The sequence below is a fragment of the Alligator mississippiensis genome, chromosome 8, assembly GCF_030867095.1.
Source record: "Alligator mississippiensis isolate rAllMis1 chromosome 8, rAllMis1, whole genome shotgun sequence".
In the NCBI taxonomy this organism is placed as follows: Eukaryota; Metazoa; Chordata; order Crocodylia; family Alligatoridae; genus Alligator; species Alligator mississippiensis.
The window spans coordinates 13,201,911-13,225,152 of record NC_081831.1 but is presented as its reverse complement, the minus strand read 5'-3'; the positions used below and the strand labels follow the sequence as shown (position 1 = coordinate 13,225,152).

At 48.8% G+C, this 23,242-nt stretch overlaps 1 protein-coding gene across 1 annotated transcript; it reads left to right on the top strand.

The window, feature by feature from the left end:
* The first annotated feature begins 585 nt into the window (after positions 1–585).
* Positions 586–18,961, top strand: TRIM47 (tripartite motif containing 47). The gene is made up of 6 exons (XM_019494459.2): positions 586–1,249; positions 7,086–7,181; positions 8,445–8,675; positions 10,071–10,266; positions 11,248–11,322; positions 13,149–18,961. Exons 1-6 carry the CDS (start codon positions 623–625, stop codon positions 13,772–13,774), a joined length of 1,851 nt encoding a protein of 616 aa, XP_019350004.2. The 5' UTR covers positions 586–622; the 3' UTR covers positions 13,775–18,961.
* The last annotated feature ends 4,281 nt before the right edge of the window (positions 18,962–23,242 follow it).

Sequence of the window (23,242 nt, the reverse complement as noted above, 5' to 3'; positions counted from 1 at the left end):
TTCTAGATGCTCTGGAGCCCCGTCAGGGTTTACCTTGTGAATGGCACTGCAGAAACAGCGCTAATATTGTGCGACACCCTTAAAAGCATCTTCTGGCACCCGGCTGAGCGTGGCTGGGCTCAGCAAACTCTTGGAGCGCGCTCTCGCAATCAGGAGGGTCTCCTGCCTCCCCCGGGAAGCAGCCCTGCCTTCAGCCTGCCAACAGAGCATCTGGTTGTTTTTATAATGTGCAGATCGACCCTGCCTTCAGCCTGCTTGTCGGGGGGAGCAGGAATCTCTCCTGATATAACTCCCCAAGAGGCTGCTTAGCTCAGCCATGTCTACACCCTCCTCCCCAGGCTAGAGGGATGTGTGCGGACACATTCCCACCTCCCACCAGGGTGCAAGGATGTGTGTGGACTGGACACACCCCACCCCCCAGGCTAGAGGGATGTGTGCGGACACCCTGCCCCGGCTAGAGGGCTGTGTGGACACCCCGCCCCGGCCGGGAGGAGGTGAGTCCCGCGCGGAGGTGCCTGCTCTTTCCAGAAGGGAGGGGAGGGGAGGGGAGGGGAGGCGCCGCCCTTGCTCAGCCCGGCCCCCGATCCCGGCGCGGGCGGGCGGGCGGGCGGCAGGAGGCGGCATGGAGGGCGGCGGCCCCCCTAGCCCGGCCGACGGCCCGTTCGCCTGCCCCATCTGCCTGGAGGCGCTGCGGGACCCGGTGACGCTGCCGTGCGGACACAACTTCTGCCTGCGCTGCCTGGGCGCGCACCGCGACGGGCCGGCGCCGGGCGCCCCGCGCTGCCCGCTCTGCCAGGAGCCCTTCCCGGCCGGGCTGCGGCTCCGCAAGAACCACGCGCTGAGCGAGCTGCTGCAGCTGCGCCGCCCCATGGCGCCGGGGCCCGAGCCCGAGGCGGAGCCCGAGCCCGAGCCCGGGGCCGGGGCCGGGGCGCAGGCGGACGCCGAGGGCCCGGTGCTGTGCGACGTGTGCCCGGCGGGGCAGGCGGCGGCGGCGGCGCGGTCGTGCCTGGTGTGCCTGGCCTCCTTCTGCGCCGAGCACCTGCAGCCGCACCGCGCCAGCGCCGCCTTCCGCGCGCACCGCCTCGCGCCGCCGCTGCGCCGCCTCGAGGAGCGGCTCTGCCGCCGCCACCTGCGGCCCCTCGACGCCTACTGCCGCGCCTGCCCCGCCTGCGTCTGCCCGCTCTGCCGCGCCCAGGACCACCGCGCCCACGACGTCGTGCCCCTCGAGCAGGAGCGCGACCTCCAGGAGGTAGCGGGGGGCCCGGGTGGACGAGCTGGGGTCCGGCGAGCCCTGGGACGCAGGAGCTGGGAGCCAGGGGTCTGGAGGGACGGGTTGAGCTGCACCTGGAGAGCCAGGGTTTGGGGATCCTGGCAGAGCTGGCACAGGGAGCCCTGGGATGGAGGATTGGGGCTGGGAACCAGGGATTTGGAGGGACAGTTTGAGCTATTCCTGGAGAGCCGGGATCTGGGGGTTTTGCAGAGCTGGTGTGGGGAAGCAGGGGCTGGGAGCCTGGATTCAGAGGGACAGGTCAGGCTGAGCATGGAGATCCAGGGTCGTTGGCAGAGCTAGGGTGGGGATCCCTGGGCTTGGGGGATCACCAGAGCTGTGGGGAGCCAGGGGACTGGGAACTGGGATCCAGGGATCTGGAGGGACAGGTTGAGCTGCACCTGGAGAGCTGGGATCTGGGGATATCAGCAGAGCTGGCCTGGGATGGAGGGGCTGGGAGCTGGGATTGAGGGGATCTGGAGGGGGAGCCCTCCTGAGTAGGGGAGGTAGGGAGCTGGGATCCAGAAGGACAGGTCAAGCTGCTTGTGGAGATCCAGGATCTAGGGGTATGGGCAGAGCCGGCGTGGGGAGCAGGGGCTGGGAGCCAGGGAATCTGCAGAGCTGATGTGGGAAGCTCTGGGCTGGGGGAAGCAGGGTGCTGAGAGCCAAGATCTCGGGTGTCTGTAGAGTTGGCATGGGGAGCCCTGGGCTGAGGGGAGCTGGGAGCCTGGGGATCAGCAGAGCTGGCTTGGGGAGCCCAGGGCAGGGCAGGACTTGCAAGCTGAGATCAGAGGACTGGGTTGAGCTGCGGGTGGAGAACAGTCCCAAGCTGGAATGGCAGAGGGGCTGCCGGAGGATTGCGGGGCAGTGGCAGAGCCGCGTGTTCAGAACAACCTTGTTGTGTGGGGGGCCAGGGCTGAGTGGCGTCTCAGAGATGTAGGCGGGGAATAACCCCAGGGTGGAAGGGCAGAGGGGCTGTGTGTTGGCACTGAGGAGCATGGGCAAGGTCGTGTGTAGGTGAGCTGCAGCTGTGGGGAGAGGCTGAAATGCATTTGCAAAGCAGTGTGTCCTGACATCCCAGCACTGGAGCTCAGTTCTGGATTTGAGGGGAAAGGATGCTGTGGGTGGGGATGGAGGGATATTCATAGAACAGCCTTTAGGTGATTCCAGCACTGAAACAGCATCTGGGATCAGACAGCGGGTCAGGAAGGAGACGGCAGAGGAGCTGGGAGGTGGCATAATCAGAATATCAGTGACGCTGCTGGAGCAGCCTTGAAGAACAGTCTGCAGGAAGCCGAAGGGCTGGAATATCCACTGAGTTTAAAAAAAGACTGGGTGGGCTGGTTGATTCCTTCAGTTTAGGATCAAAGTCTGGCCCCTTGTGCTTCATGGAATTAAAGTACCCAGCCCTGGTAACCCGCAGTGTTACACTGTAGGCAGTTCAGCATGTAGGTGAGACTCTTTCAACAGCCAAGGGAGGACTTTGCCTTCAGGGGAAAAAAGTGTGTCTAAATCCCAGAACAGGCTGCGCTTGTTAACTTGAAAACAGGGCTCTGTCCTGCACAGTCTTTTGGCTCCACACCCAGTGAGGGGAAAAGGCCGCGTTCCAAAATTCAGGGGCAGAGAAGTTTTAAATTAAGAATAACAACCATTTCACCGGGCTACTGCCCTCGATTCCTCAGGAGCTGCCAGACACTTACATGTGCAAGAGATGTGGAGCAGGGGCTTGGGGAGGAGGCAAACTGGGGAGATCCCTGTTTCTTCTGGAGATCCCAAGCCAGATCCATCCCTGGCATCACTCCCGTGCCTTGGCTGGGAGGAATTTTGTCCCTGCACGGCTCTTTCTCAGGTCCTTTATTTCCTTTGGCTCTGCTACTGGATTCCGTTCCTTGCTCTGTTACGCTTTTGTGTTCTGTCAGCCGGGGCTTTTTCCGTCACTCCCATTCCCAGATGCGGCTGAGTCATCTTCCAAATTTTCACTCAAGCTGGGCCTGAGCTCTCAGTCTCAGTCTGGCTTCTTGGCAGCGGTGAGGAGAGTCCCTGATGTCAGAGAGAGGTAGTTAGCTTGTGACCAAGTTAGTCTCTACATGCTGCCCTGTCTGATGTTGGAGAAGGGCAGAATTGAACCGGTGGGCGGGCAGGTGCCCTCTGTTGGCTAGAATCAAAAGTGTCTAGCAAAGATCTTTTATTGCTAATGCTTAATGGAGAGTCTCCTGCAAGAGTGTGAATTTTGTCCTGGACACCAGAGGAAGAGAATTGGCTTTTGCAACAGTTGTTAGGGTGGCAGGGATTTGGTTTAGTATAGCAGGGAGGCGTTAATTGGAATTATTCATTGTACTGCAGCAACATGTAGCAAGCATTCTCATGGACCAGCTCCCCATTGTCCTAAGCTCCATGCAGCTGCAGAGTAAGTGTAGCCCCTGCCCCAAGGAGCCTACAATTCAAGTCTAACTCCTATTTCAGTGGGTTCTTCAGCCACTGTCCTGTTATGGAGAAGTCTTTCTGCCTTGATTATCCATGGCTGAGTGCTTCCAGCATGATTTGCACTGGTAGGCAGTTGATAAAGTCCAGACACAATTCACTATCTTACATAATGGAAGCAGCTTTCTGTTACTGAACTCGAGGACAATATATGAGCAGCTTTTAGTTCAAAGAGCCAGGAGTTGGCAGATGGATCATAACTAGGCTCTGCCCTGTTACCCAGTGCTGAGGTATAGGTAGGTTTTTTCAAGCCAGTGGCTTTCAGTCTTCTCATGGGGGTTGCTCCTTAGTGGGCCCTGCATTGCTCAAGTATCCCCCTCTCTTTCATGCATCAGCACATAGTATTTTACATATGTTTCCCTTTTGTTCCAATCAGGACCCTTTATGTTATATCCAGTTATTTTCTGACCACGTTTACTGATTAAACAGCATCCAGAAGCAGCTTGACAGTTCCTTATTTTGGAAACTATCCATTTCTGTACAGCTTCAGTGAGATTTTCTCCCTTATTATAACTTTTGCAAGTCAAATAGGATCATGGAGAAGTAGGGCTGGAAGGGACTTCCAGAGCCCATCTAGTCCAGCCCCCCGCCAGAAGCTAAGATCACCTCTATCCAATCCATGCCATACCAATCCAATGTCCAACCTATTAGTAAAACTCTATGCATTACCATTGAGGTATCAAAGGGCTTTGCAAAACAACAGCAGCTGTTTCATGCAAGCCTAGATCTTAGCGCCTGTTCTGAATGCCAAGTAACTATGAGGATCCCATTCAGCTTAGCATAACCACCACTTTAATGGTACATGTTCTCATGTGTTTTCCCTACGCAAGTCTAATTTATAAGTAACCACATAGCACGCTTCAGAACACAGTTTAGTTTACATGAGCCTTAATTGCTCGTTACCCAACAGCAGTGGAAAGAACATTAAAAAAAGGAGAGTCCAAGAAGCTGTCAGTTGTAGGCAGACTATACACTTCCCACGGGACCTAGCATGTGTAGGCAGGCTGCTTGGAGTTGCTGTCTACTGGATGATGTTGGCCCTTGGATGTTAATGTAGTTACTCACTGTGAATGGCCTTAGAGCATGGGATAGGAGGCCTGATATTGCCAAGGTGTGGCTTTCGCCTCTGCTCAGAGCTCCAGAGGGTTAGTCAGAGACAGCACCATGCACTGGAGGATGGGGGCGGTGGCAGGGCCGGCTCATGGACATAGAAGTGGCAGCCAGCAGCTGAGATGTCCTTAAACAGTCTGGAGCATTGTACACGTTCATGTCGGCCACCCTTCCTCTCCCTCCCAAAGGGTTCTGCAGCCTCCCCAGATAAGATCTCTCCAAAGTTCTGATTTCCTTGCTTCTTCGGCTGCTGGCACACACAACGCTGTTGATGTGGTCTGGTTGGCGGCTGGCTTTTTCCTTGAAGTGCTCTTTCTGTGCTGCTTTCGATATGTTCAGTGGTTATGCAAACCCTCAAAAAACTGTTCACATGGAGCTGAGGTTGCTATATGGCAGAAACCCAGGCTGCTTCCACCTCTCCAGCAAGGCAGAGCATCCTTCTCTAAGCTTCAGCCCTCTGATTGCAGGAAACATGGAGTTAACTTCCTCTCTGCCATTCACTTAATGGAGCATCACCCTGACAACTCGATGCACAGAGCTAACTTTAGAATGGCAGGAAGTGCAGAAAGAGGATGGTGCTTCTGATGTGGCGCACACACATGCTTAGATGCATGTGTTTTGCAGTGAAGATAATGCTATTTTAAGGAGCAACGAGAGGCTTTCTTCTACATTGGTTGGGAGCGATCAAGAATGACACGTGCCAGCTCTCAAAGGGTGTCTAAAGCATGTGGCGTTGGCATATGGCTGCAACACTTGTTCTGTATTTAACAGAAGTCTTGCATTTGATTTCCAGGTGTTGTTTAAATGGAAGGATGTTAAAGGTGCAAGGAAGATGGGGGCAGTAGGACTCTTGATAGCTAGAAGCTGAATGACAACCCCCCCGGCAGGTCTTAGCAATCCTGTCTGATCCAGAAGCCATGGCAACACTTTCAGTCTTTCTTCTGTCCCTTCTACACTTTCTCCTGTCCCATGACCGTCTTTCCTTCAGGTCCCACCATATATCCCTTCTCACCCATTGTGGGGCACCAATACCAAGTCCTAGAGGAGGAGGACATGGGTAATGTAGGTGAGGTGCAAGAAGAGACGGCTGTTAAAGGAGTTGCCTGTGCCTTTCCATCTCTTGTTTTCGCCTCCTGTCGACTCTGCTGCTGCTTCTAGTCTGACAGGGGAAGGAGGTGCATGTTGTGTGTGGTTGGCACAGAGCTAATTGTATTGCTCGTGCTTAATGGAGAGTCTCCCGCAAGAGTGTGAATTTTGTTCCTGCTGTTGTCCTGGACACCAGAGGAAGAGAATTGGCTTTTGTAACAGTTGTTAGTGTGGCAAGGATTTGGTCTGGTGTAGTAGGGAGGCCTTAATTGGAATTATTAGTTGTATTGTGGCGACATCATGCTACCCTGCCCACTCCAACAGCCTCCACCCAGTTATTGCCACTTCCAGAGCAATCCTGTTTCACCTCCCCTATAAGTGTCCTTCTCCTCCCAGCTCCCTGGTGATGGGCCTGGCAGGTCATCTCCCTCAGCCAGTGAACATAGGAGTGCAATGGAACATCACTTGGTGTTTTCCAAGCAGTGAGTCAGTGCTTGTTCAGAGCCCTTCTCGGCAGTGAAAATGCCCTCACTGGCTAGTGAGCAGTGGCTAGGAGTGGACATAAGGTGTGAACGGTGCAGCTGGTTACCTGTTAGCCTGTGAAAAGGCTCCTTCCAATCAGGCAAACCCCTTGGTATGCCAGGCTTAGACTGCCTTGCCACAGTGTTAGTTCCCACACATGGTTGCAAAAATGAAGCCCAGATAGCTTCCTTGTGTCCCAGCAGAGCCCCAGTCCCATAGACAGTCTCTAGCACAGGCTGCAAGTCCATGGGTGTCTTCAGCATAGCTGCTGTTTGAGTTAGAAATGAGCAAGAAAGGGCTAAGCTCCTGCAGGATTTGGGGAGGCCATTGCTTCAGAATCCTCCCACTCAATTTGTCTGAAACTTCGTAGGAAACTTTTCCCTTAGCCTCAGAGGCATCCTCCCTATTTTTCAGCCTGGTAGATTTTGATTTATAGAATTTAGAGGGAGGGTGAGGAGCAAGGGTTAAAATGAAAACAGAGTTGTAAGCTGAAATCTGGAGGATGCCTGTGGATCCCTGCAGACAATCTCTCTCAGAGGGCATGGGTCCCAAACATGCTTTCAGGTGTGACAGCTAATGGACCTGTCAGTAGTTCTGTTTTCCTCCTTTCTCTTGAAAGGCCCAGCGACCAAAAATCCTGAGCGATGTAGAGAATCAGCTGGATGAGCTGGGAGTCGTCATTGCACAGGCTAGGAAGACTGTGGAACTCATCAAGGTAAGAGGACCTTGCCTCAGGGGTAAAGCTGAACTTGAAAGATCTGCTCCTGTCCACCTCCCCTCTGAACTTCATCCTACAAGCACCCTCTGCTATTGGAAATAGGCAGGTCAGAGGTTGTCTTCAGGACACAGCACAACTCCCTAGTACCAGAGGTGTTTTTTTCATAGACATTAGGGCTGGAAGGGACCTCATGAAATCATTGGGTCCAGCCCAAGGGGCAGGAGGTCAGATCACCGCATCCAAGCATTTCTTAAAGGTATCCAGAGCAGGTGCTTGCACCGCTTCTGGGTGGAATCTATTCCAGACTCTGGAGACTTTGACGGTAAAGAAGTTTTTCCTTATGTCCAGATCAAAAGAGCTCAAGTACTTTGGAACTGTGGTGATGATCACCCTAAATATCTGACTCCCCAATATCCATCTGATAGTGAGCGGCCTAACATGATGCATGGTCTCCAATCCTGGACAGTGCTTATATAGGAGTGGAGAAAAGCCACTCTGTGAATGAGGGCATCAGTCATTAGCTGATGCAAAGATGTCCCTCCCAGGAGGTTTGCTGTTAGGGGTGGTTCCCAGAGCAGTGTTGTTCACAATTCCAGCCCTACATGCCTAAGTTTTCTGCGGGGCAGTCACTGTAGGATCAAGTTGTCTTTTACCCATTCCTCTTTACTATTTCCCAGTTTCCTGCACTCTGGGTTACTGATCTGTTAGGGAAGATGCTGGACCAGCCTCCATAGATTTCAGCATCCTCTGTATCTATATGTGTAACAGCAAACCCAACCAGAGGAGAAAATACTGATGCGCCATTTCCAAGTGGGAGGGGCCAGGGAAGTGCGGGGTAAAGTGATTAAAATGACAGATGCAACAATACTCTGTGATTCACAAAGGAGCACAGTGGGAACCATCGGGTTCTGTTCCTGCCTCTGCTGTGACTCACTGGCTGGCCTTGAGTGAAAACCTTTACCTCTGTATGGCCCCATTTCCCCATTGATAATGTGAGAGGTATTGTGTAGCTCAGACCTTGCCCGTGCTGATTGAGGTGTGTTTTGGACACCCCTGAAGCTAGGCCAGTGTAGCATGTTGCACTTCAGCAAGTGGTGACTTGTAATGTGCAGAACAGCTTGGTGCAGACAAGAACTCGGTGAACTGGGCTGCTTGTAATGTGGATAGAGATCCCTAGATGAAATGGAAAAGGAATGGAAATGGACCCCTAGAAAAGGAAAAGGCTATCTATAAACACGTTGCAAATCCCATTCTTCCCAGAGCACTGCCTTGAAGGAGAAGGACATAGTTAGCAAGCTCTTTGCTGTGGCAACCAGAGCTCTGGAGACCTTCCAGAAAGAGGTGGCTACCTTCATTGAGGATGATGAGCAATCCATGTTGACTGAGGCTGAAGAGTACCTCCGACAGAAGGAGGAGAGACGTGCCAAGCTATCCCAATGCAAGCAGAACCTGGAGCAAGTTTCCAGCACGGATGCCCTTTGCTTCTTACAGGTGAGTTGGAACCATGCTAGGAGAGGGGCAAGGGAAAGGGAAGAGTTAAACATCTCCACGACCTGGGGACCTAATCTCAGTCCGATTCGGTTCACGTAGACGTTGAATGGGGAGGGCTGGGGAGACACCACAACTCTTTAAAGCTCTCCCCCTAAACTTAACACAGCTGTCGGTTAATCCATTATTCAACTAGAGCAGGGGTAGCTAACTTGTAACATTGGCATCCTCTGTGTGTGGCACATAGCAGATCAAAGAGGGGACAAGCAGCATGGTGACATAGGGCAGGAGCAGAAAGCAGAACAGCAGACAAGGCAGGGAGCACAGGTAAGGGAGCAGAAGGCAGAGCAGTGGATTGGGTAGGGGAAGGGAATTTGAGTGGCATTCAGGAAAGGTATGGGCTTAATTTCTGGCATGCCTGCCTCCCACTGAATTAGAGTCCAGTGCAAAGCTTCTGAAGTCAGTGGGAAGTTTCCCATGGACTCCTCCAGTGGGCTTTGGATTGGGCCTCTAGAGAGTAACTTTCTGTAGAGCGGAGGGGAAGGGTTGTGGGAGTGGATGAAGTGGACAGTATTGAGGGCTGGTGTGGCTGGAGCAGAAGAGGACTGGGTGGCTGGTGTCCCTGGGGATGTCCTTATCCAATGCTCTGATGTAACAGGATACAATGCTGAAGAGCAAAGGACCAGGAGCTGGCCAAGGGCAGAATAGGCTAGCGATCTGTAGTGGGAGTGACACTGCAGGCATAAAAGGGATTTGGTTCTGCTGTATGGCAATGTATAGCCAAAGCCACTAGGATTGTGCACCCTCAGGGGACACTCTTCAGGTCTGAGGTGAACAGAAATAGGAAGCACAGCTGGAGCTTGTGGGAAGAGGCGGCATGCAAAAGCACAGGCCTGTTTTGTGTTGCGTTTTTTTTGACCTGATCCTGATTGACTCTCAGCAGGCCTGGGATCAGGCTTTTCCAGTCACCTCGAATTAGGAAGCTTGACCCTGTTTTATAGGTCACGCATGAACTGAGACACCTCTTGCCATTGTCCGAATGCTGAAGGGCAGTTATTGTGAGCACGTGCCATTCATTAGTCTAACCACGATGCGGCTCTTGGCTTGGGGGCAGCCTCTGCAGAGGGGCCTGTTTCCAGCTCTGGAACCGAGGGCAGGGACCTCTGTGGGAAAAGATCCTGTTCCACATGATGCTCTTGCTCCAGAGATGCCGTTGATTTAAGACAAGGTGCCAGGAACACGTGGCCAGAAAAGCGGTCTCCTCCCTGTTGCATGCATGTCTGCATGCCAGGTCCTGGAGCGGCCCGCTGCCTAGCGTTTTGGGAGAGGGTGTGGTTGTGGAACAACGCGCAGCCCAGGGTTGTTGAAATCTTTTGAAATCCTGTCTTTTTGACTCAGGAGTTCCAGGCGTTAAAAATAGCAGCCGAGGAAAATAATTCCCCAGGTCCGAGCTTCCAGAAGGAGCTGAGCTTCACTAAGTCCAGCCAGGTCGTGTGCGCCGTGAAGGAGCTGCTCGTGACGGCCTGCAAGAGCCAGTGGGACCAGCTGCTGGGGAAAGGGGCTGACGGGGCTGGTTTCCACGACATGCAAGAAGGTTTGTATCGACACAGCCCACGCTAGCCCCTCGCTGGCTCCTCTGAGCTCCCTTCAGCTCCAAGCCGCCCCCAGCATGTACAAGAAGCACAGAAGCTCTGTGGACTCAGCATTGAGCTTTTATAAATAGCAAATGCATGCAGGAAACCAGGGTACCCGAGGGGATGGCCGTGGGGGATCTCCGGCCCCCTCCCTAGCAGCCTTGGAAGGCATACAGTGTGGTTACTGTCCAACTGCATAATAATAGCTCTGCCTTGGCTGTCTGGTCTCGCACCTCGCTTTCATGGGTTTTATGAGTTTTCCGCGACGACTAGATAATCAAAAGGCAACAAACAGATGTATTGCTAGGCGGGGCCCTGCGGTGAGGAGAGCGCATCCAAGGCGGCCTCCTATGAAAGGGGACTTGTCTCTTGTGAACACAGGCAAACCTTTTCACACAGGCGAGCTTTGTTCTCCGCGCTCTCCAGCCTGAGGGGGTTAAAAGGTTGAAGCTACGCAAGGCTCAGGCTGTTTTCCGGTGGTGGTTAAAAGCCCTGCTGTTCCTGTAGACCTGTCAGAGCCCCTGTGTGCGGCTGCTGGTCGCTGGTAAGGCCAAGCTAACAGGCGCTGCTGGGCTTACTCAGCTCCGTAACCACCTCACCCTAGCATTACATGGCTTTCAGGACAGGGTTGGTTTGTTCGTCCTGAGCCTCCCTGTCTGCTCAGTCTGAAGGGACCCCTTATGCATATTGCAGTGTCTTGCAGGCATTTTTCCCCCCTCTCCGCTTTATATGTTAAAAACACACCAGACCACAGGCAGGCATGGGGAATGCATCCCCAACCTGAAGCAGGCCTCCCTGTGGGGTACACTGAATATTGCACCCCACCTGGAAAGCCATCTGCCCGCAGTAGCAAAAGCAGCATCAGTTCCTGATGGCTTGTCCACTCCATTGCCTTTGCTGTATATGTAACCTTCTGAAGCCTTTTTCTCTTCTCCTTGCAGTAATTGCTGAGCCCCAACTCTCAGATAAACCGAGCAATCCAGCCTGTTCAGAAACACGAGACTATTTCCTGAAATGTAAGACATTGACTTTTGCTTTGGCTTTTGTTGCTAAGGCCAGCGTTGTGTTTCCCCTGTGTGCTGAAAGCCAGACAGCATGTAAACTTCCTGTTCTCACAACTGCTAATATCTGGAGCAGTGTGGCTGTGATAAACACTGTGTAGCTAGAGTTTACTTTCTAACGAACGCCTGCAAAAACGGACTTATCTGTGGCGCTCCCAAAACGGCCCTGGGAAAGCTGGCCAAGAATCTGTTGCTTGCAAAATATTTTCCACTTTATTTCCATTATTGTTTAATTTGATTCTCTCTTTAACTGGATTAGAACCCCTGCTACTATTTCATTTGTAGTCAGAAAAAGTATAAGTCCATGTTTCCTGTGACCTGTTTTTGTTCGCTTTCAGCAGATGAATGATTTCCTGGTTGACTAGACTGAGTGGCTAAAGAAAATTCTGAATAAGACAGACATGAAAAAGAGTCCAGGGAAAGGCCATGTTAACTAAAGAGGTTGAAAAGTTGCCCTATTCAGAGCTTGTTACTGACACTCAGAGTATTGTGTTGTGCTGGGTGAGCTGCCATAGAAAGATTGGTTGCATAGGTCAGAGGGCGAGGAAAGACTCGATCGAAACAAGAGGGACTGATTCTATTCAGACAGGGCGTGAGAGCCCTAACTTGCAGGTGTGGGAGGGGAGTGAAGCTTGCATCTATTGCATGGAGCTACAGCTCTGCTACACGTACATGTTGATGTCCTTTTTATTCCCCTGACTCCATCCTCTACTTCTCACCCCTTTGAGCAGACCTGGCCTTACAAATCCAAGGGTGAGCTTGTAGCGTTAAGGTCTTCCAAGTCATGCTGTGTAGAGGAAGGTGACCCTTTGCAAAAATAGGCTGGGCCCACTCCACAGGGAATGCAAAGACACTCCTATCCCCTTTTCTTTGACTCTTTCCCATTTGTTTAGCAACCTGGATCTCTTTTGCTTCAGAGATTTGTGTTATTCCTGGGGAGGGGGGAGGCAGATATACCATAATCCATATTCCACTTGAGCTCCTGTTTTGTGAATATCCATCAACCAGGTCCCTTGCTGCAAACTTTATCTTGCATTCCTGCTGCTCCAGTCACTAGTGGTCTGAGGCATGGTATCCACAGGTCACCAGCTCCTGCCAGCAGTAAGGATATGTTAATCCCTTTGAAGTCAACTGCCACACACGGCTCTTAGTCAGATTCTCATTCTCAGAGATTTAGTATCAGTTTGAGGGGGTGGATAGTAGGGTTGGTGTTAGGCTTTTTTTTTTTTGGTAGCATTAAAAAGCTTTGCATGGTTCCATGCATATGCTAAGTTGAGAAGTCACCTCCACTGTGCTAAGCAGCCCTCTTTAGTACGTACTGCTGGCCCCTGTAATAACCATTCTGCCATTCTGTGTCTGATCTGTTTAATACAATGCCTGACCTGGCAGTGTATATGTTGGATGCAATCAGCACAATTACATTTTGTTTCTGAGTCCAGAGTTAAATTCCTGGGGTGGGGGTGGCAGGAAGTTCTCAGAGCAGGGCTCTCTGCTCTGGAATTCCCCTCTTGTGGTCTTTCTAAGCCCAGATGCAACATGCAGTGGTCAGACTGTCTCTTGGGCTAGTGACTAAATGGAGATTATTTGTCCTGGGGTCAAGGGATGGAAATGGTTGTGTGGGGAGAAATCATTTTATAATAGGAATAGGCTTCGATGTTCTGACGATGGGAAAGAACCAGAGAGCACTAGCAAGAAAATAGAAGTGGTAGCACTGCAACTCATCACTTGGGAATCAAGGAAGGATCCCACTCTGATTCTCTCCCTTCTCCCCTTCTACCCAGTTGCCTTCATCATTGATTTGGACAGCGACACTGCAGACAAGTTCATCCAGCTCTTTGGAACCAAAGGGGCCAAACGCGTGCTCAATCCCATTGCCTACCCTGAGAGCTCAACCAGATTCATCAACTGCGAGCAGGTGCTGGGCGAAAACATGATGAACCGGGGCAACTACTACTGGGAGGTGGAAATCATCGATGGCTGGGTGAGCATCGGGGTCATTACCGATGACTTCAATTCGCGGGAGTCCTATGACAGAGGTCGTCTCGGGAGGAACGAGAAGTCCTGCTGCCTACAGTGGAACGGACAGAACTACGTGGCCTGGTTCGGTGGCTTTGAATCTGTCATCCAGCAGCCATTCTTCCACACCATCGGGGTGTACCTAGAATACTCCGAGAAGGCCCTGACATTCTTCGGGGTCAAGGATTCCAAGATGACGTGTCTCCAGCAGCTCAAGGTCTCCCGCTTTAAGAAGGGCATGTTTGACCCATTCCAGAACAAGATCAATCACCAGTTCCCATCCCTGTTCGCATATAACCTCAAACCAGCCTTTTTCCTTGAAAGCGTAGATGCCCACCTGCAGCTTGGGCCGCTGAAGAGGGACTGTGTGTCGGTGCTAAAGCGGAGGTAACTTGCAGGGTATTTGGCACAAAGGAGACCCAAAATGCATCTTTCTTGTGATAGTTTGCTGTAGCTGTCATTTGCACTTGATAGCCTTCTCTAGCTGTGACAACTCCGCCTCTCCAGCCTGTGCTTTTGGTCACCCAGGGAATTAAGGAATAGAAGAAGCTTCCTGGTAGGTAGAAGCCCTGGACTGGAACTCAGAAGAACCTGGGTTCTATTCCTGGTGCAGTCATCTGGCCTGCGTGGTGACCCTAGGCAAGTCATAGCACTTCTCTGTGCCTTAGGTTTCCCATCTGTAAAATGGGGGCCAGGATTCCAACTTCCTCAGTAAAGCGCTGTTCACGAAGTGTGCTAGTACAAGCTAAATATTGTGTGTGGGGTGGGGGGAGGTGTAAACTGGGCATTTTTTAAGATGGGGCATCTTACCAGCTCCTCATGTGTGGCCTGGAGGAGATAATCTTACTGACCACTTGTACCATTGTTACTCTGCAGTGTGCCTTATTGAGCACGATCAGGGAGGATGATTCAAAATGGACTTTCTGGAGGAAAGCTGCCTAGATGGCACAGTGTTATACAAACACAGTACTTTATACAGCAGCACTATAATCTTCCCCAACACTGTTACCACTGTGCCTCACTCAGCCTTATCACAGAAGGCCCACATCTGAGCATAAAAGCAAGCAAACAAATGTGATCTCATGAGACACGGCAGGAAGCCCCCATTCCTACGCTGATGAGGTCACATCTAGAGGGCTCCATTGTGTCCAAGCCAGAAAGATAAAATATCATCCCCTAGCGAGAAGATGCTGCTGGTACCCTTGCCTGGAGATACTAAAACAGCAACAGTGTTCGTAGAAGTGGTTTTGCCATTTCATTTTTAATAGCGACATTATTAGGTGACCCTAGAAACGATTTATTTAGCTGATTGAAACTTTTAAATTCATCTCTGCAGGATTTTTATTATATTTTATGTTACAACTCTTCTTTGTTTGGAACTTTAGCACATTAAAATCTCAAGCTCCTAAAAGAAACCAATCATACCTTAATGATAGTCGTACTTCCTGAGGTAGTTTATACAGGGTTAATAAACAAGTAATCATAGAATCAGAGGGTAGGAAGGGATCTCAGAGGTCACCTAGTCCAGCATCCTGCACAGATGTTTATCCCTAAATTAATTGTCAATGTGTGTCCAAAAATGTAAGTAGTACATGTCGCACGGTTTCTGGTACATCAGGAGAAGGTGTTAAAGCTGTCAGCCATGGCAAAATGCAACCCATTGACATGTTTGCCTCTCACAACCTATGACACTCCCCTTGTACTCAGCCTTGGTGAGGCCACAGCTGGAGTACTGCATCCAGTTTTGGGCTCCACAATTCAAAAAGGATGTGGAGAAGCTTGAGAAGGTGCAGAGAAGAGCCACGCGCATGATCAGAGGTCAGGAAAACAGACTTTATGATGAGAGGCTGAGAGCCATGGGACTCTTCAGCCTGGAAAAGTGCAGGCTCAGGGGTGATCTGGTGGCCACCTATAAGTTTATCACGGGTGCTCACCAGGATCTGGGGGAACGTCTGTTCACCAGAGCGCCCCAAGGGATGACAAAGTCGAATGGTCACAAACTCCTCCATGACCATTTCAGGCTGGACGTAAGGAAGAACTTCTTTATTGTCCGAGCCCCCAAGGCCTGGAATAGACTGCCCCCGAAGGTGGTTCAAGCGCCTACCTTGAACACCTTCAGGAGACATTTGGATGTTTTTCTTGCTGGGATCTTATGACCCTGATGACTTCCTGCCCCTGGGCAGGGGGCTGGTCCCTTCCAGCTCTAGTGTCTATGAATCTATGACAGTTAATTAGCCCTTTATTAATATTTTTTTCACCAATATACCTTGAATAGAAATCGTGAATAAATATCCTTTCTGGAAATGGTGGAAAGGGAAGTAGAATTTTCAGGATATTAGACAAGATTTCCTAAGACATTTTTCTCACACCTCCCCTATGAACACAACGGATGCAATGCATTACTGCCTGTTACATCAACGTACTGTAGTAATTCCATCTCCTCCCTGTCTCTATTACATGCATTTCTATAAGTTTATTTTTTCTAGTACTAGTTTATTACCTACCTCTTACAGCTTTCTGCATACTATATTGTGTACTGTATGCATAGAGAAAAAACACATAGGGTCAAAATCAACCCTGGTGCAAGCGAGTCAAATTTTATCCACTTACAATGGGGATTATATATGTCTCATATATTCTCAAGATAAGTTACCTGGCGTTAGGATGGTAAATGTGTTGCAATACAGGTTTTCCCCGCCAACCACGGTTTTGAGTATCCACACTTAATATTCTATAAACCATTTTGGCTACCACGTTTTACAGTTTTGTGTAACCACGGTTTTCCGTGGCCACGCATCAGCTCGCCACCTGCCATTTTTCCCATAAGCCTTTTGTCTTGCCAACCACAGTTTTGTCAACCACGGGAACTTTCAGGAACCTAACCCCAGCGGTTGGCAAGGGAAACCTGTATGTTCAAGGAAAAGCCCTTAGAATACAGTGGTTCTTAACCATTTTAGGCTTAGAACGCATCCTTTCTTAGACTCAAGACACCCCTCAGAAAATGCCAGCTCTTAGTTTTCACTTGTTTTTTGACTACAGAAAAATATTTGTCTTGTTATTGCAAAGAACTCAGGAAGCCCACAGTAGGTCAGAATGTTTTAGTGCTATGGATTCCTATTTGAAATCTCTGGGTTTATATTGTGAATCCTGTTTGCACACCTAATAGTACTAATATTGCATGACATCCTGTGGCAGCCTTGAAGGGATCTCAAGGCCATGGACCCCTGGTTGAGAATCACTGACTTAATCCTTAATAGAATTCTGCGATTAAAAGCAGCCGCAAATCAAGATACTCAGTGAAAACGGCACTTACGCCCCCAAATACCGAAGTATGATGAGCCAACCTGCTGCAAGTAGTCAAAGGTGCACTAAATCTTCTCCAGGTCAGAACTTCTTTACATGATGGCTCTTGAAATAATAGGAGCAATAAAAAAAAAGTATTAGGAAAGTCTCCAAGTATGTTGGTGAAATGTTGGACCTGTTAAAAGTTCATGGAAGTTTTGGCACCGGACTTGACAGAAACAGGATTTCGCTGCTCATGTTTTGAATCTTCCCAGAATAGCTTGTTGGATTTATGTCTAGCTTTTCCTGAAATCTCTGCCTTAGCGTGAGACATCTATGACACATCATGGAAATTGTTTTAGTTTTTATGAAGTTGGAGGCGGTCAGTATTAAAAAATTGACGTACAAGCAAAAAACACTAGAATCAGCCTGAACTATGGAGAAGCCATAGTCCATAATGTAGTGAGAGAAATAGGAGGTTAACCATCTCTCTGCATCACTGCTTAATACTTTCAGTAAAGAGTAGAGGATATTTTCATAATGTCTTCAATGGGCCAACATCTCTCCCTCATCTTGGGCTGAACAATGATTCTTCCACACACAGCATTCCCCTCAGCTTCAAATGAACCCTTGCCTTGTGTGAGAACCACAGAGCATGCCCCCTGTCCTATTTCAGATGAAAGGAGTTGTTTGTATTCCTTCCAAGGATGAATGTTGGGCAGATGGTGCATTGGACACATGTGGGCACTCTCTTTATCCCAGTTGTCTGTAGTAAAGCTCTCACTGCCTCTGGCCCTCCTCCAGTATATTCATCAAGTAAAGGTGACCCTGAGTTTTTTGTTTTTCTCGTGTATACCTGAATAAGTGTCTCCCTACCCCATGCTTCAACAGTGCATGAAGTGGCAAACCTTGGGAGGTGACAGTGTCTACCAGGTAGCAGATGAGTTACAACTGGATTCTCTTCCTGGATATACTGACTTGTTGAATGCCCTTGGGTGAGTCTCCGTGCCTCTGTTTCTTCTGTGGTGTTATTAGTACGCAACTGTGAAAAGGGCTTTCAAGCTAACATTAAATGTCACTATAAATGGAGGTTGTTGTTATATACTATATTACTCTCCCTGTTGGCAGGGGACAAGACCCTTTCTGAGATTACAGATCCATTCCCTAAGCTGCCAAACAGGTAATGCGAAGTGCAATGCAGGCCAGGAGCTAAGGGGCTGGGGCCCCAATTCAGCTCTGAGTTAAGCAATTGAAGCCTTATTGTGGCACTTACTCCATCCCTGCCTTTGAACCCTCTATCCCTGACTCTGCTTGGCTGGAGAGAGACTCCCAAAATCATCCATGCAACCAGTGTCCTTAGCAGCGAGTAACACTGTCCACAGAGCCACAGTAGGGTTTTGTGTGCATGGTGACACAGTAGGGCTGTTAGTCTTTAACAAAAGGTAATAGAATAAATTAATTCACTTTATTGCAGCTATAACAAATGCTGCTTTTTGAGGAAGAAAGCTGTTCTTTCAGTCCATTTGGAAGTGATATAAATCCTCATGTTTTGGGGCATAAAGCGACCTGTACCTGAGGGGCATTAAGAAGAAACTTCTTGTGGGCAGATCATTAAGCATTACTTTCTGAAGCATCTGGTCATCTTCAGAGGCAGGGTACTGAAATCCCTATATTTCCAACCTCCCCCCCCCCCCAAAAAAAGAAAAGCTTTGGGTGTAAAACTGGAATAATCTGGAAATTCGCATTGAACCAAGCCTGGATCTAAGCTCTGCTTTTCTCTGAGCAAAAAAGGGCAAATGCAGCAAGTGACTCTTCAGATAAATAGCATTGTGCAATTCTGAGCATATTTCTCTTGATCTATTTTTGCCTTTACATAGTGATCATTTCTTTACCTAGGATTTTCCAAGTATACAATTACTGTGCATAGAGTTTTCCAGTGTGTGAGGAAACTGTAACAGAATAATATAATGATATTAAAGAATGTTAACTGCCATTAAACAATATACAGACACCAGAATGGGTTGGCTCTCCTTATGAATCAAAATGAGTGAATTGCTTGATTGCCTTTTCTCGGTGTTTATTTTTCAGTCTTTAGTACTTCTGGCTAAGGTAAAGGAGCTTTGTCTTCTAAGTATATCTAATGGAGTCAAGGAAAATACCCGTCTTCCCCATCTATTTGCATTAGCAACAGAAGAATTGTGAGTGAACATATTAACACTACTACCCACGTCCATTCAGGTCTCCAAAAATCACAAATTTAACTAAAAAAAAATTATTAAACTTTCTCAAAAATTGAGTGCTTTTTTATTTGCCTTTCTGTTTTTTGAGCCTTTTCAAGCCTTTCCCTGCATCCATCAGGGCTAGAATCTGACTTTTTAACATGAGATTTTTGTGTAATTGAATGATTCTAGAAACGAGCTTTTTTAATATGTAACTACATTTTCAGGAATACCATGAGTGGGCAACACTGCAACAGCATTCCTCCATAAGGAGGTTTCAAATGAAGCCAGATTTTTTAAAGTCAGTGAATGATATCTGGAGCTGAATAAACTTTGGTAACTTTTTTTTTTTTTTAAGGGGAAGCTGATAGGTTACAAAAAATGGATATTAGACATACAGACTTGCTCTTTGTCACTGGTAACTGTATAGATGATGGCATGGCAGTTGATTTTTAAATTTGGCTGATTTTCCACAATTTATCTAGCTTAGTTTTTGAAGCTTACAAAAATCAGACAACGACAATGCACTAGTTGACTGCACTTTCTGGTTTTCAGATGTTGAGATGCTGTAGTGACGTGGGGTTTTGTAAGCCCTGCAGGAGAGAGCTTAAATTCAATAAACTGTTTTCACTAAAGTGAAGACTATCCGGAGAATGTTTCTATTACCATTAGCCTTGGCAAAACTTTTATCCAAATTATCAGACAGTCTACCTTTTAAAAATGGTCCACCTTTTAAACCTCCTGTCTGCCTAGGTATTATACAGTGTTCATCATACTGTCCGAACACTGTCATCACCACCCTGTCCTTGGTTTTCACGAAGGCAAAGAAAATGAATCCTGTTTAGAACAGTGGTTCTCAACTGGGGGTGGGAGGGGTGGGAGTAGATTTCAGGGGGTTGACCCAGCCCAGCATGATGGCACAAGGAGGAGCTGCCTTGGCTCCCATGGGGCTGAAGTGAGCCCGGGGGGGGGGGCTGCCCTACGCGGCCCCACAGCCTCCATCATGCAGGCAGTGCTGCAGACACGCAGATGAGGCTCTGTGCAGGTGAGTGGGGCCCTGGGGCTCCCCACTTCCAAGCCCCACTTGCTGTATCGGGGGCTGTGCAGGCAGGGCTGGGGAGCTGGGCAGTTGCGGCACAGGTGGGCCATGGAGATTTTATAGCATGCTAGGGCGGGTGCTCAGGAAGAAAAAGGTTGAGAACATCTGGTTTAGAAGATGCCTTGTCCTTCCAGTTTCTTTAGCTTTGTTAGACACAATGAACAGATAAGGCCTAATCTTGCAAGACCAGAACTATTAGTAACATTTCTTTTTGTGTTGAGTTTACTGTACTTGCCATTAAACAAGGACCAGATGTTGAATCAAATATTTTCTTTGTTTAAATAAAAACTGATGAGGATTATCAGCAAACACACTTGCAGCAGATGGAACTAAATTCCATTTATTCACAGTGCAAACAACTGCTATGTCAACTTTCTCATTCTAGTTTCTCAGTTTTGTCTTGGCCACCCACTATGAATAAAAAATAGTTTTGCCGCCATTTCATGTCAGCCTTTGGCTTCTTGGTAGAGCCGACCAATTGTACCAAAATCAGTAGTAGTGTTGCAATGTGATATATAAACAGCTCTTGCTTGTAAGGTCTTTTCCTGGGATTATATCCAGGTTAAATGAGTGGTTTTTAGCCGCTTCTGTGCCAGCCAGGAAATTTCTTCAGAAAAAAAAATAGAGGAGGTGTAAACCACAACACAATTACATTTTTTAAAAAATAACTTGCAATTCATATAATATCAAAGCACTTTACAAACCTAAACACCCATCCATCAAGTGCAGCTGTTCCACCACCCCCCCAGCAACAACACAAATCATTTAAAGACAGGAATCGTGGAAGAATACTAAGTCTAAATAAACCGTTTCTTCCCAAGTCAATTTAAAGGGTACTTCACGTGACTTCACGTACTTTTTTTATGTATGGTCAGGATCCAATATAATCGGAAGGTAAATAATAATTCTAAATACACTCAAGATTTCTCCCAGGAAGGATGAGAACAAACCTGGATTATCCCCATGGTTACAGTACAGAAAATATAAATCAAAAGGTTTAGAAAAGGGTGGTGGAACCTGAACTGTAGTTACAGCTCAGCAAGAGTTCTCTTTTTAACGATATTTTAAGAGCCAAAAATTGTTCCAAATGAAATCCAGTGGAGAGTTCACAGTGTGGGGGACATCTTGTTCAAAAAAATGGTTTGCACTTCACTTCCTCAAGGTTCACTGGTGCAGGAGCTCAGAAAGAAATGTAGAAATTTGCTATTTGTCTATCACCACACTCCCTGGAAATGTCTCCCTGCACGTTCCAATTTCACAGCTCTACCAATGGTTCTTAACAGTCGTGTTTGCTTTTCTCCCCAGACCTGATGAAGAATGCCTTGCATTCACAAACTTGTCCAACTTTATCCCAGCCATATAATTGGTCCAATAAAAGATAACACCTAAAAAAAATCCTTTCCTCTCACAAATGTGGAAAGTGACATTTAAAAATACATTTGGCTCATACAATTGCATCTGTCCTTCTGCTGCTCTCAGTTGTGGCCTGGGAGAGAAACAGAAAACGGAACAAGCCCCGCAAACCACATCCAATCCAAGTCTCCCTAGAGGCCAGCAGTTCTCCACCTTTTTTAGACTCAGAATATGCCAGCTCTTCACTTCCACTCCTTTTTTGACTACAGCAGTTCTCCACCTTTTTTAGACTCAGAATATGCCAGCTCTTCACTTCCACTCCTTTTTTGACTACAGCAGTTCTCCACCTTTTTTAGACTCAGAATATGCCAGCTCTTCACTTCCACTCCTTTTTTGACTACAGCAGTTCTCCACCTTTTTTAGACTCAGAATATGCCAGCTCTTCACTTCCACTCCTTTTTTGACTACAGAAAAAAACCACCCAACGATTCTCCTGGCACAAAGAACTCCCACAGCGGGTCAGGATGGTTTAGACCGGCGGTTCCCAAACTGTGGGTCACAACCCCAAATGGGATCACAACATCAGCAGATGGGGTCACAGAAGTGGGGAGCCATGCTGAGGAAATGGGGCCGTAAATCGGATCATGCCGAGAAGAAGTTTGGGAAGGCTGATTTAGACACTGTCCATTCCTACTTCACATCTGTGAGGCAGGACTAAGAGCAACGGCTTCAAACTGCAGTAGGGGAAATGTAGGATGGAGAAGAGGAGAAACTTCCTGGCTAGAAGGATGGTCAAGCATTGGATCAAGCTACTTGGCTACACACAGGTGTTGCATTTGTCCTGGGATAAACCATGAAATGGGTCAAAACAAGGTCATGCCTACGGCCTAACTTCAAGAGGGGGTGAGGTTCTCCCACTCTCATGGAGATGGGCCTTTCCAGGGGTGGATATGGGGGGGGGGGGTGCACTTGCGCCCCTCTTTGATTCCTACTCCATTCAAACTTAAAACTAACAGCCTGGCAGTAGCAGCAGCATTTCTAGTCAGGCAATGCTGAGGGAGTCACTTGATTTCATGGCTTATTATAATCTACCTGATGCCTTCATTTTGCTGCTGGTCATGACCTGCTCTTCTTTTCAATGGTCTTGATGTTCCACCCATCGAGCTTGCCTTTCTTCTGCATTTCTGTGGTCTGTTTGCTACTCCTGGTCATGAGACTCCTATTTCACAGTCCCGCAGATTGTTTTTTAATTCAGTCCAATGAAGTTATATTTGGTTTTGCTTCAATCTTAAGCAGAATAGTGCAAGCCTAGGCCCCTAAGCAGGTTAGTAAAGCTTCTAGCTTTTTTAACTGGAGAAAAATGTGCATTGTTTTAGGAGATGATGCACCATGTTCACCCCCTTTTCTAAATTCTAGATCCGCCCATGGGCTTGTCTCTGGCTGCAGGGGACAGGGACTAGGAGCAACAGCCTCAAGATACAGGGGAAATTTATGGGGGGGGGGAGATGAAGAGGAACTTCTTGACCGAGAGGGTGGTCAAGCACTGAAACAGGCTGCCTAGAGAGGTTGTGGCATCTCCATCCCTGGACATTTTTGAGTGTGGGTTGGACTGACACGTGGCCAGGCTGGTTTAGTTGGGGATGGTCCTGTCTTCAGCAGGGCCCGGACTCTATTGACCTCCTTTCCAGCCCTGTTTTCTTATGGTGCATCTTGTTGGTCCTGGCCAGTCCTATGCCCCTCACTTCCCATCTGCTTCCCACCCTGTCGGGTCCGGGTCCGGGTCCCGGCAGGGTGCACCCCTAGGCAGGGGAAAGCTGAGCCCACAGTGGCACGTGGCCTGGGGCACCGCCCTGGTTCTGGCGGGAACAGCAGGCCACACCCCTTGGAGGTAGCCCCGGCGCCTGCA

What these genes read in the sequence shown, in the direction of transcription:
- TRIM47 (XM_019494459.2), top strand. Translation starts at nt 623, where the DNA reads ATGGAGGGCGGCGGCCCCCCTAGCCCGGCCGACGGCCCGTTCGCCTGC. An exon ending in AGACTGTGGAACTCATCAAG is followed by an intron (nt 7,182 to 8,444) that starts GTAAGAGGACCT and finishes CATTCTTCCCAG; the next exon opens with AGCACTGCCTTGAAGGAGAA. An exon ending in ATGCCCTTTGCTTCTTACAG is followed by an intron (nt 8,676 to 10,070) that starts GTGAGTTGGAAC and finishes TTTTTGACTCAG; the next exon opens with GAGTTCCAGGCGTTAAAAAT.